The 13,531-nt window shown below is 40.7% G+C and overlaps 1 protein-coding gene across 3 annotated transcripts in view; it reads left to right on the top strand.

The window, feature by feature from the left end:
• COP1 (COP1 E3 ubiquitin ligase) overlaps positions 1–13,531 on the top strand; it is a 120,016-nt gene that overhangs the window by 59,283 nt on the left and 47,202 nt on the right. For all 3 annotated transcript variants that reach the window (XM_015869783.1, XM_032446164.1, XM_032446163.1), the window contains exons 13-15: positions 229–337; positions 2,073–2,154; positions 8,903–9,019. In XM_015869783.1, the coding sequence (XP_015725269.1) occupies positions 229–337; positions 2,073–2,154; positions 8,903–9,019 (308 nt within the window). The remainder of the gene's footprint in view (positions 1–228; positions 338–2,072; positions 2,155–8,902; positions 9,020–13,531) is intronic.

Raw genomic sequence — 13,531 nt, 5'->3', positions numbered from 1 at the left:
TTTCTCCTAGCTTGTGGAGGAAGGTTTGCTGTTCCTGGTGATTTTTGGTTTTGTCCTTTCTCAAGCGTTTCAGTGGCATGACTGAATGAAATCACAGAACCATCTAGATTGGAGAAGACCTTCATGATCATCAAGTGTTACGTGCTTTTTAAAGCCTAATCACCTGACGTATCACAGGGTATGGTTTCATGTAAAACTGACCTGGCTCTTTATTTTCTTCTTTTAAAGCTGTATCAGCTGGAGTAGTTACCACAAGAACCTGCTAGCCAGCAGTGACTATGAAGGCACAGTCATCCTGTGGGATGGGTTCACGGGACAAAGATCCAAGGTCTACCAGGTAACGTGTAATCAGCAAGCGACACTTCTCTGCACTACAGACTGTGTCTGGGGAGCAGTGTTCAGATTTAGATGCTGCTTCTAGTCCAACTGTAGGTGAAATAGATGCTGCTTCTGTTTGATAGATGTCTTATCCATACAATGTTATTGAGCTGTAGTCCTCTGAGCGAGGCAGCTCTGTCTTCTTGTCACAGCCATGAAGCTGTTGATGTTTTCTTGCCACCAGTCTTGCTGCTGTTTCCAGGTAGGGAGTCTGCACAGGGAGAAATGAGTTCCTGGAACTTATTTGTCTCACCCTTCTTTAGAAACCTTTGTCTGGCTCTCTCCATACCTGTTCCACATCTGTCTTTGTCAAAAGCGTTTTGTGAAATCCTGCAGTGATTACTGTTACAGGTGTTTGTAAAGCAGAAAAGCAAAATGCAGACTTATGTGGTGAGTCTAGGAGAATGGAATTGTAGGCAGAAGGCTTCCCAGTATGGTCCTGTGTTCAGCAGAGCAGCGTGGGCACATGTGGACTGAGTTCAACAGCGAGACCTGTTTTGTGATAACTTTGTGGTACTTTGTCTTTTTGTGCTATTTGAACACAGTGTTTTTATTTAATAGATCTGAGAGCCTTGAGGTCAGAACAAGGGGGTTGGAAGTAAAGGTGGCCTGGTGGAAAGAGGTTGGAAGTGCTTGCTGTGTGTTGTGTAGGTAGAATACTGCATTGAAACTGGTCTGTGCAGGCAAGCCTTCAGTTCTTCCTTCTTGACAGTTCAGCACAACTTTTAATTCCTACTTAAAGCTTCGTATACTTTTTCATTGTGTTTGAGTCATTTACAGTGTTTGTTTTCATTAATCCTGTACACGTGTCAATTAAAAAGAAATGGTACCGGGCAAAATAAATCTTGTCTGTTTTCCTCACATATACGTTTTGCATTTCTTTGAGACTAAGTAATGAGCCTGGAGAGGACCCAGCTGTTGCTTGTGTTAAAACAAACTAATTTTGCTTCCTATCGAATTACCTGAATTCTTGATTTAGATGTTCAGAGATAAAGGTGCACACACTGACATGTGCCTCACGTATATTAGAATTCCTTTAGCGACTTTGTCTTGGCGAGCTTTTCATGTTATCGTCTTGTTTAAAGGCTTTAAACAAAGGATTTGCCCAAATTTCAGGTTTCATTCAGTGCTTTCGATTCCAACACGAGATATGTCAGTGTAACAAATATAGCCCTTCTGTGCTTTGTGTGCAGGCTTGAAAATGTATGTTTGAGTGGAAAAACACAGGATTCAACACCAGAAGTGTTGTTTAGTAATTCGATATGAAGATGAGAGCTTCCAGGACTTTCTGATAGATGTTCTAAGTGGTTTTGGACAGACGTGTTAATCAGTATTGGGAGACAAAGCTGTATTCTGTTACAATAATTAGCAGCACACATTGGAAAAACAGCCAAATTATAGTGGGAAAATAAATCTTTAACATATATATCTTGAAATCATAATTGCTTCAAATTTCAATATCAGATTGAAAAAAGAACAGTTTTAGTTCTTAAAAATTGGTGTTCTGCCGTTCTTCCAAGCCATGTTTAGTATAATACAAGCATTGATCTGACTGGGAGAAAAGGTTTTAAGAAACCACCAGAAGGCCTAGGGATAGCCTGACAATTTACAGCAAACAGCATGCGTTTTTCTTTCACTGCTTGATCAGATTACAGCTCACTGCCTTGAAATATGTGTCGTTTTTCTCTAAACAGGAGCATGAAAAAAGGTGCTGGAGTGTTGACTTCAACTTGATGGACCCAAAGCTATTAGCTTCAGGCTCTGATGATGCAAAAGGTATTGTTTTTCTTTTCCCTTGTCTCTGTGCAGAAGACTTACGCTTTCTGCATTCCCTCCTAGGAACAGAAATGTGATCATTCAAGTAGCTGATCCCTCAGCTGCCTTCAGTATTGTTGTTGATGTAGTAACATGTCAAGATACCACCAATCTGTTCAGAACTTAAGAGTGAGAGAGCCTTTATTGGGATTAAGATTTCTTGGTGTGACATTCAGTTTTAGGGTAACATACTCTCTCGCCATCATCTTCCAGAGCACTAAAGAAAACTAGGTGTGTTTTAACATTAGTTAAGCTTGTTGAGTTAAAGCCTCAGGGCCTTTCAAAAGAACAGCATGTATTTGTGTTCCAGAAATTAGGTTGTCAGGCAAGATGCAGACACTGAACAGCAGCAGGCATTTTTACCTATAGTTCTGAACATTAAATGTCCTGCACGGCAATAAGCATCTCTCTTTCACAACGTGCAGGGTGTTTTTCAGAGCTTAATGGGGTTGGGCAGAATGGACTCAATGGGGTTACTGGGAGCAACTCTCAACTTTCCATACTCAAAGATCCATTAGTTAAAGAGATTTTGAAGAACCCTTAAGGCAATTCTTTTTCACCCTGGTAGGTGAATGTTCCTCTTCTAAGAGTCAGGAAACATCTAAAGAAGGGGGATAGCACTGAGGAATATGTAACACATGTAACATACTTCATCCCTAATGAGCAAGATTTTATCTATAGTGTGTTTACAATAACAAATTGCTTATCAAGCAAAAAGAGCTTTAGAGTTCCTTTTGTAGTCAGTGGAGGTGAACTCTGCTAGATGGGCTAACAGAGCCCTGGTCAGAGCTGTTCATTATTTGCTTTGAAATGATAACTTTTGCACAGCAATTAAACCTTGAGAACCTCTTAAATGCTTTTAAAAACTGTTTCAAAAGAAAGCTGTATTAGTGTTCATCAAATGCATTTAATCCTGTTCACGTCACTGGCAATTTCATTTAGAAAATGTAGCTTTAATAATTATTTTATATATAAGATTCTTTTTAATATGTATATTTTTTTGCACTTTCCCCCTTATGGTTGATAGTCAAGAGTGTTTTGTGTGTGCCTAAATGCAGTGTGAACGTTCACCTTGCAAATTATCTGCCTTTCCATCACTTTGCTCCCCCCTCATGCTGTGCATTTAAAGAAGCTTATCTACTAGGTAGACTCGCATTTATTAGCATGCTAACAAGTTGTCCAGTTGTGGAAAGCCAGCCGCAAGCAGAGCTCTTGTCTCTAACTTGACAGTTCACTTCTTCAGTAATAGTTTTTAAGGGCGGTGTTTACTTAGATATTATTGAAATAAAGGCTGCAGATCCACATAAATGGCATTTCAATCCTCAAAGGTCTTTTTGAAGGTATGTTGGTGAGGTTTTTTAGTGAATAGAACTGGCCTGGAACACTTTATCTTTTACCTCCACCACGGTTTGCCTGTGATTTGCATACAAAACAAGAACATAAATGGATTTCTGTGTGAGTGTTAGAAATAAGCACTGCTTTTAAGTCGTTTCAGGTACAAAGCAATAGTAGTAAATATCCAAATTGAACTGTCATTGGTGTCCAACTTTGATTTCACATAAAAAGGGTTGAATTTGAGGAAAATGTAACACCTATGAATGGTCTTGAAGATTAAGGACATATTTAGCCAGGTGCAGTATCTGGTGGGAAATACAAGAGCTCCATACTCTTCCTGTTCTCTTCTCTGCTTGTGCAAGGCCACTCTTGGCTTTCTAACAAGAAATTTCACTGTTGATAGATATTGGTGTGACCAGGACAATTGGAGCTGATCTCTCCATGTTTCTCTAGAAGGCATGGCTGTAAAATTTTTCTGTCAAGTGTTCAGGACAAGCCAGCAAAAAAAAGTTGACAGCTTAGCCAGTTCTTTCTGCTTACCTGTGTATCTGCCTGTCCCTTCTCAGTCTTTTCAAGTTGGAAGCTAATTTTTAAAGCACTCCGTATCCTCAGTAGATATATTTGGGAAAGCAGGTCTTAGATTAATAATACTGTCATTGGTGCTTCACAACTGTCTCTGCAAGGGCTCAGACGCAGCAAAGAGGATGCTAATAAATGAAGTGTCACAAAGGATAAAATGCTTCTGATACAATAAGAAACAACATCTTCAGGTCTTGGGTCCTGCATCAGCTTCTTCATTAAATGAACATAATCCAGGATGCTTATTTGTGGGAGATGACTTTGTACTTTAATAGTAGGTAATGAGAGCGTAAAAGCATTAATGCACTTGAAATAGCTACCATATGCATGAAAACATCATTTTGTCTATGGTTGTTATGCACTTCCCTCTTAAAGTGGCAAAGGTAGTTGAGTACATCTATAGAGACCCAAAGGTGCATGCCACCTAGATGGCAGTCAGCAAAATTAGTGTTTACTTACGATGCAAACAGCCTAGGGAAACTGCATGGCCCTACTTTCAGCTCTTTTATTCGCATAATAATGGCAGGAGCTGTGATTCTCATGTAAGTAAGAAAGGGTGAAGTTGTGCTCTTTGAGCAAAGGTAATTTAATTTTGTGACAGCATACAGTCGATATTGAAGTGCTGGGTAGTGCTGGAGCTAGTGCAGACTTGCAGCTCTTCCTTAACCCAACATTGCTACAAGTTCTGGGCTGAGAATGTAGTTTAGTGGTCAAAGTCATGTTAGTGAATGAGATAATGAGGCAAAGTATTACCTGTTGGTGTGCAGGGAGAATTTAAATCTTCACTGAGGCAGTTCTGGAGTGATCAAGTCTGTATTCCTTGTTCTGATCTTTTTGAAGCTCTCTGATGCTTGCAGAGACGCTAGCAATACTGACTAATTAAACTACAGAAGGAGTGTTGGCTTTGTGTCCTTTCTTAGCTGAAGTCCCTTCACTATTTCCAGCTCAAAACGGGGACCTCCAGCAGAACAGAAGCAGCTGTGAGGGTACTGATGACTGCAGGTCAGAGCATGTTTCCAGCTGTGGTGAGGATATCAGAGGTTTGTTTGGTGCTTCATTTTGAATGATACTTAGCTCCTTCAGCTTCTACTGACTCTCAGTGGAGTTTTAGGTGTTTACAGCTCTTAAAATATCAAGCTGAACTTTCAGCTCATTCGTTTTCCTGGCTAATAGCAGTTCAATAACTTCCTGGAGCTTTCAGGTCCATTGTATTCAACTGGGAGTGTCTCAAAAGGTCAAGATGATGCTGACAGGTAAAGTGGCAACCCAGATACCTGACTGACAGTCTTAAACTTTCTGTGTGTAGGAAGGAAATACCTCGCAGTCATTGCCTTCTAACAATCAGGAGTTTAAATCACACTCCTGACCTTACCATCAGTGTGCTGATTTCATACATCAGCCCCTTCGGCTATTGCAGTGCAGGCTTCCATCTCCTTTATTAGTTAGTGTTTGGTCTATGGAAGATTAATTTATAAACTGACACAGTTGGTTCTGAGCAAAAATAATCTTAAAAAGGTACAAACATTTGAAAAGGCGAAGGCTGTTCCAGAAGCATCTTCTTCTTTGTGTGGTGAGTAGTAGCCACTTGGCCACTTAGAACTGTACCTGTCAGCAGCAGCAATACTAGGAAGTGTGCTCTGAGAACATGTGTTGTAGAAATAGTCAATCTCAGATGGTTGTTTGTCTCATCCACACAATTCAAAGTGATAAAGACATCTGTGTATTGTATAATTACTGCCTCGACCTCAGTGCTGAAAGCTACAGTAAATAAACTCTTATGAATTATGCTTTATTAAACTGTCAGTTCTTTATGAAAAATAATGGACAGTTGCAGGTAGAACTTGACAAGTTTCATTATGAGTTGTTACACGTTGCATACATCCTTTTTTATGGCACCGACTAAGATATAATTGGAGCCTGGTGTATCCCACAGCAGCCAGATCACAGAAATTGCTGCAGACTCTAATCTGCATCTGTCAGTTGCGACGAATATTATGATGGCTTTGAACACACAGGTTGACTCTCCTCTAGATAAATGACTACACAGTGTGACCTGAAGACTGGAATGGAAAAAACCTGAAGCTGAAATGGTAGCCCTCGCATAACTTCTGCATCAAAACTGAGACCAAATGGCTCTTTGGTAGAGGTGGTTTCAAGAAGGGACTTGGCTATGTTGGAGACTGCTATAAATGTCAGTAGAAGCTGGAAGGCTTCAAGATGAGTCTGTTTGCTTTTATTCCTAGATTTGGGAAGAACACTGCTCTAAATTGTGAGAACATTTAACTTTGCTGCATACCTCAAGTTTAAGCAGTGTTGTCTGCCAGCCGTGTCTTCAATAATGACAGCATTGTTTGCTTCCTATACTGTCACATTCATAAATGTGACGTCCTCTACTGACACTGCGACTTTGAGCGTATATATTGTTGATTAATACAAAATACTAGTGTTATATTACAGTGCAGAATTATCTTTTCTAGCTTTGTGCTTCTCTTCTGTCCCCCAGTATGACATACAATGGAGGAGTTATACCTTCCAGTCTGATCTGGGTAGAAAAGAACATCTTAATTGATGTTTACAAGGTTGTTTGTTTTATTTACAAACGTGGCTAGATGTTTAAGGGGAACATTATGGCTCAGGTAAATAAGGATAGATTTATTGCTGAAAACCAACAGCCGTGTGGGTGCTGTTTTCATTGGATTTTATGTAATGGCTTTATGTATATCCAGTATGCATCAATGTTTGTGTTTTTTGTTGTCTTCGTGCTTCCTTGTAATGGTTCCAGGCAGCTGTCAGATGCCAGCACAGGGCTGTATTTGAAAATGATTTGTTGGTGTGCTCTGAGCAGTTGTGTATTTCCTCTGTTCCTAGAGCCATTCCCTAAGGTGTGATCAGACATTGCCAGCTTTTCATTAATAACAATACTATTAAGAAGTAGGAGCACTGGAATGAACCTGCCAACATTCCTTCTTTTCCTTGACTTAAAATACCCTCAGATAATCCACACAGGATTGCTTTTCCTTCAGAGCTCCAGGGATTTGAATGACCAAGAGAACGTATAGAGGAGTGCTCTGCAAGTGGAAGGGACTCACCCTGAGAATACTTATTTCACTAACATGCTGACTATAGTGGGAAACAAGATTCCTGCTCTTCTTTGCCATTTTTACTAACACCTTCACTTCCGAAGCAAGCTTTCTGTCAAGAGATGGCCACAGATCTGAAGAAACCCAACAGGGTCTTGGAGCTTTTATGGGGTTTAAGCCTTTGTGCATCTCCTACATGCTCAGCTCTTGGCTTTAGCTTGCTCTGCCTCAGAACACAGTTCATGATGCTTGAGTACAGCACAACTTGCTGCAGACTTAAATCGGCCTTGCTGACACTTGCATGCTGCGTGCAGGGCATCTGTACCTTTGCTAATTGTGTACGTTTTCCAACTGTATCTTCAGCTCCATTAAAAGCAGTGTGGTCGTTGGTCAGTGTGAGCAAAGTGACTGTCCTCTTCTGTTCTGCCCTGTTCCATTTGAAGTATTGCATCCAGGCCTGGGACCCTCTGCACAAGAAGGATGTAGAGCTGTTGGAGCAAGGCCAGAGGATGGGCCACAAAGATGCTCAGAGCAAAGGTGGAGCACCTTTCCTATGGAGGAAGGTTGAGGGAGCTGGGCTTGTTTAGCTTGGAGAAGGCAAGGCTCCAGGGTGACTTCATTATGGCCTTCCAGTACATAAAGGGAGGACCACTGGAAATCTAGGGAGGGACTTATTATAAGGGCATGTAGGAATTAGGCAGTGGTTAATGGGCTTTAAACTAAAAGGTAGGTGGAGGTTAGATACAAGGAAGAAATTCTTCACAGTGATAAGGTGCTGGTTCAGGCTGCCCAGAGAAGCTGTGGGTGCCCCATCCCTGGAGGTGCTCCAGGCCGGGTTGGATGGGGTCCTGGGCAGCCTGATCCTGATGGGCGACAGCCCTACCCATGAGAGGGGTATTGGAACTAGAGGATCTTTAGAATCCCTTCAAATTCAAACCATCTGTGATTCTATTTTAAGAGTAAGACTGACCACGTGGGGAGCACTTATCACTTCATCTTTGAGGTTAAATGATGCTTGAAGTTTTTGTGGATAGTAGAGAAAGCTAAATTTTGAAAAGCCACTGGTGTTTTCTGTTGATCTTCCTGTGAAGCACTGTAGTACTTTTGGGGAAGAGCTTGTTCTGTACAACATAGTTTAATCAGTGTTCACACAGCAGTGTTGAGAAACAGTAGAGTTCTTTGTACCAAGGAAATATATCATCATAGGAAGCTAGCATACTGATTTCTTTTCTGTCTGTGCCAGTTTCTTGAGAATAAAACAAGTTGTTCTTACTCGCTTGTGTTTAAGCATACAATTAGGTGCATTTATTAAGTGCAAAGCAGTTCTGCCTTGGAGCATGGAGTTCTGTACATCTCAGCAAGGGAACAAAGAACAAAAGGGGGTATAAACCTTCCTGCTCGTGGTTATATGGATCTGCAGTCCAGTCATCTTAAATGTTGAGATTATAATATAACAGTGAGTCATCTGTTGTGCACCCATCACCTGCATGGGACATGCACCTTCAGCACCTCCTGAGTGTATGGGGATGAGTGGAGTATTGGTGTACCTGGGAAAGCTGTCAGGCTCAGCAGCCATCAGTTAGAATCTAGCCATTTCTAGTTGTTAACATCTTGGCAAATGAGTTTGTTTGTCATCTTAATTTTGAAGGTGATTCCATACTTTTCAGATGAAGTTGGGTCTTTTTGCTTACTAACTTCTTTTTCTGTTTCTCTAGTGAAGCTGTGGTCTACCAATTTGGACAACTCCGTAGCAAGCATTGAAGCCAAGGCAAATGTGTGTTGTGTCAAATTCAGCCCTTCTTCTAGATACCACCTAGCCTTTGGCTGTGCAGGTAGGTGAAAGGATCTTTGAGCAAAGAGGTATTGTTTCTTCCTTCCTTTAAGCTTCTTCTTTCTTGAGCTTGGCTGCTATTCTTAGGAGTGTAGTATCTTTGCAGTTAAAATGTCTCTGAGTAAAGCTTTTCAAATGTGCAGTCACCCTGAAGACATTGTGATACCTGAGTGTCAACTCCTTCCTGCAGCCTGACTTTTTAATTTGCCTGTGTATCAGAGAAAAAAAACTCGTGAAAGCAAGAGGCACAATGTGTTTATTGAGATAGCTACCAAGCAAATCACAGCTTTGTGAGTCTTGAAGCAAGGTTGAGCGTGTTAGCATGGTGATAGTTGTCCTTTCAAATTTACAGCATTGCTTAGAAATAGTAGAAAACCATACTGGGAGTTTCAACTGGTTTTACCTGAGGCGTGCTGTAGAACAGTGGCCGTGCATGTTTCCCATAGCTGCAGATATGATCCCTGTTCATGGGTTGATGTTTTCCTAGGTTGAGTAAAGCGTTAATGTTAATGGCTTTGGGGGTTTCTTGATGTCACTGGGAAAGGCACAATATGACTTCTATTCTTTTAGATTAAATAGGTTTTGCTGTTTGTACAAAGACTTGAAAGCAGAGCGGGTATCACTTCAGGAGGAAACTGTATTGTGCTACACATGCAGCAATTGAAACTTAGAGGTACATATAAATGTTTAACCAACTCTGCATTTCCCTTCTCCTCAGGGAGTTTTAATGTGCTTGTAACTAGATGTTCTGATGACACTTGCTATCTCTGGACTTTGGGAGATATGTTGATCGCGTTCTTGCAATCGCTACTTTGCCATTTTTCTTTAGGTGTTCCAATTTCCAGTCTGGTTATGCTTAGAATTGACTCTTAGGAGGAAAAAATACATTTGCATTTTGATACACTGCAAAAAATGGATTCAAGTTGGAGTGTAAAATATTGACTTGCTTGACAGGCATCTTGCTGAAGGTTAGTGAATTACATGCAAGAATAGAATTGAATTACAATACCTACTAGCAGCATTTGAATGAAAGGGGCTATCTGTGAAAGGCTCTTGGGAACGATGAGAGCACTAGCTCCAAATGGATCAGCTACTGATTAAAATAGATATGTAACAGCACCATGAAGCAGAATTCTTCCTGATAAATCAGTGACTGGGATTCTTTTCCACCTGAAAGGCAGAGGAGAGGATAAGGCACAGATAAATCTATGAAGGTTTTTGAAGCTGTAGGGGCACATGGGATGAAAGCAGATTGTGTGTCTGAATCTATCAGGCCATGCTCATACCAAATTAAAACCACACTTGTCTCGTCTTGTTGGGGAAAGAGGCATTAGTGGACATTAGGGGTTAAGTGGAAGCTTCGTATCACCACATGTGCTTTATTGAGGTTGAGGTAGCTGAGGGTAAAATGGTATTTGTAGTAGGGAAGAGCACGTAGGAGGAAGACAGACGATATTTGTTGTAAAAAGTAAAAGCATCTTTACCACCAATTAGCATCTTCTTGGTGCTTGGCAATTAAGTCTAAATAAAAAGCAAAATGGATATTTAACAGTGGTTGTGGGAGCAATTACGTGGACTAATTGTACTGGTGGGAATGATTTCCCACAAAAGAATTTTAATTAATCTTTCAGCAATAAATACGAGTGGGGGGAAAAAAAATGCCAGATGAAATTAACCAAAAAAGAGGGATCTTAAAAGCTGGTTTTATTTCTAAAGTAAAAATTTGAAGTAAAGAAATTAGTTTATTTTTCTCTATAGTGAGTATGAAAGCAGGCACTCTCCTGTTTAATGTGTTATGACAGAAGTAGTTTTTTCCTTCTCCATCAGTTTGAACTGATCTTGTTTACTAATTTCATTGAGTCCGTGGAAGAAAAACAACAGTGTAACTTGTGAACACCGTGTTTGTCACGTGGGCTGTACAATTAACAAAGAGAGAGAAAATCTGGTTTCCTTAAACAGTGTTTAAAAAGGAAAGGCATAGGGATGCAGAGGTTCCTGTTACCTGTCACAGAAATAAAGATGGGTAGTAGAAAACACTGATTCATTAAGAACTATAATGGGCAGTTTTAGGAAGTGGGCTTGTCTCTGCATTGACTTGCTTAGATGCTCAGAGGAGTTTCAGTGATGAGAATTCATGTCAACTACTGTCCCAGTGATTTTTTTCAGTGATAAAGGAGCCCTGATTTCCCAACACTGCCCACCCAACAGAACTGGGTGCAGTGTTTAAGCAGAAGTGCTGTTCCTGTATGTGGATGAACACCTGTACATGCTTCGTAGTGTTGGTTTGATGGAACTTGATGCTGTATTTGCGTGCATGTATGTGTGTATATATCCTTACAGCTTAGAACTTAAGAGGCAATTGATGAAATGGTTGGTGGGGAAAGTATGTAATATTTGAGGTATAAAAAGATGGTGTGGGTTGGTTTAATTGTGTCATAATTCAATTACTAAATGCATATCTTCCATTCCCCCTTTCTCTGTACGTGGGATAGGTTGTGAATTGGTACCCTTGCTTTAGTAATGCAATTTTGACTTCAAGTCTAGGATTTCACTATTGGTCTTTAGGTTGTTGGATGTTGCTCTGAAGAAGTTCATGCGTTATCTCCATATGAAGTGTCCTCCTTTAGAGTGAAGTACTGGCTTGGCTTCAAGTAGATGCTGCAGAAAACTGCTTTAGTTGCTATTACAGTTGCAAATCCCAGTATTCCCATCTTAGATGGATGATAGATGTTTCTTTTCTGGACTCTTTACTCCAAAAGCTTTCAGATGACCAAAAGATCATTTCTGTGTCTTAAAACAAAACAAGCAAGCAATACACTGGAAGTAGAACCTAAAATAGAGAAATAGGTGTTCAGTTTAGGAAATAATTGTCTTAAAATTTGACAGGCCATTCAGGTGAGAAGAAAGCTATCACATCAGAACTGCAACCTGATGGAATCCATTGCAGTGGAGAGGGCCCATAAAGAAGAAAAGATCCCTTTTGTCTATTCCTTTCATAAAAGATTCTATTTGCATGCTTACTGTGTTGAAACATTGTGCGGTATAAACTGTAATCACTGACAAATATAAAATCAGGTAATTTTGTGGTCTTTTCCTCTTTTTAAAAATAGGTGGGTCTTTATACTGAAATTAGCCGTATAAGTCATGGCCAAAGGTTGTTACTGTTCTGCTTCAGCAATAGCATTGATACCCTCAACCCATATAGTTTTGAGCAGTACTGTTTCCTTGCTTTTAGGGGAAAAATTGTGAAAAATGGGCTGCAAATGTATACAGTTGGCAGCTTGAAAGTCCAAGTTATGCAGTCTGGGTGAGATCAGCTTGTCTTACTATCTCCAGTGAGCTAAGCACAGCTATTGATAGCAGCAATGCTTTATTCCCAGCATGCTGTAATACCGTCAGCAGCTACTGCTGACCTTTTATTTCCCATATATTATGCGGAGATCAGATCATCAAAACTTTGAATTCCTGAGTTCTTGCACTAGATTCATCATCATCTTTCATGTGGTTTTTTTCTCCATGCAGGACCCATAAATGTGGCAGGTTGAACTGGGGATGAGAGGGACTCCTCAGCACTGCACAGCCACAAAGCAGTCTACCTGCTTCCCAGGAGTTGTACAAACAAGTGGAAGCAGCTGATGAGTATACATAGAGAGAAGTGCAGCAGAACATGTGCATCATGTTCAGTGCTTAACATTTTGGTGGGTTAGTTTAAACCTCAGTCAGATATCACTGCGTTGTCACAATCTGTTGACAGTGTAGATTCAGGTGTACTGACCCAGAAAAGCATTGAGCACCACTCATTGTGCTGGTAGTAATGCTTACATAAAACTACAGCCTCAGAGGTTGAGGTTGTCTACACTGGGGTGGAGTCTCTTCCCCACTCTCCGGCTTCTCCGCCTATTCCTGTCCATGCATTCATTCCCCATTCTGTCCCTTTTCCTTATTCCCTTCCCTACTTGTACAATGCTGCTGAGCAAGAGCACTTCCCAAGTAACTGCTTGTCCTTCCCAGATGACTTTGCCCTTGTCCATCAGGTTTTGCATGCTATTTAAAAACACTTTTCTTGCACCATCTTCAGCATTACAGAATGGCATCACACTCTGGCTTTGAATGCTGTAGCCTTTCGTTCCTTGTTGAAAGGCCACGAAACTAATGATTCTGATTCACAGCGTACAACTTGAAAAAGGACTCCTTGTTGCTATGTCAACCGTTTTGTTTTGATTTTTTTTCTTTTCAACTGTATCCCCACCTCTTAAATTCCCTGCGCAGCCCTGATGCACTTCGAGTTCAAGGTCACGTGTGGTTTTTTAGTCAGTACCATTCAATTTTGCTAATGTACCTGATGCCCGAGCAGGACTGCATCGAAGACCATCTTTGTCCAGTGAAATATTGATTTTCTTGCTGCAGTAACTGGAGGGAGTGATTTCTCTTTTCCCAATATCTTTGTGTAGAGCCAGCCTTTCATGCTGCCTGAGATCTGGGTGACTTGCCTGCCTTGTCACTCATCTCAGAA

This window comes from Coturnix japonica, chromosome 8, assembly GCF_001577835.2.
Source record: "Coturnix japonica isolate 7356 chromosome 8, Coturnix japonica 2.1, whole genome shotgun sequence".
Taxonomy (NCBI): Eukaryota; Metazoa; Chordata; class Aves; order Galliformes; family Phasianidae; genus Coturnix; species Coturnix japonica.
Note: the sequence above shows the minus strand (reverse complement) of the source record. Positions and strands in the feature narration are given on the sequence as shown.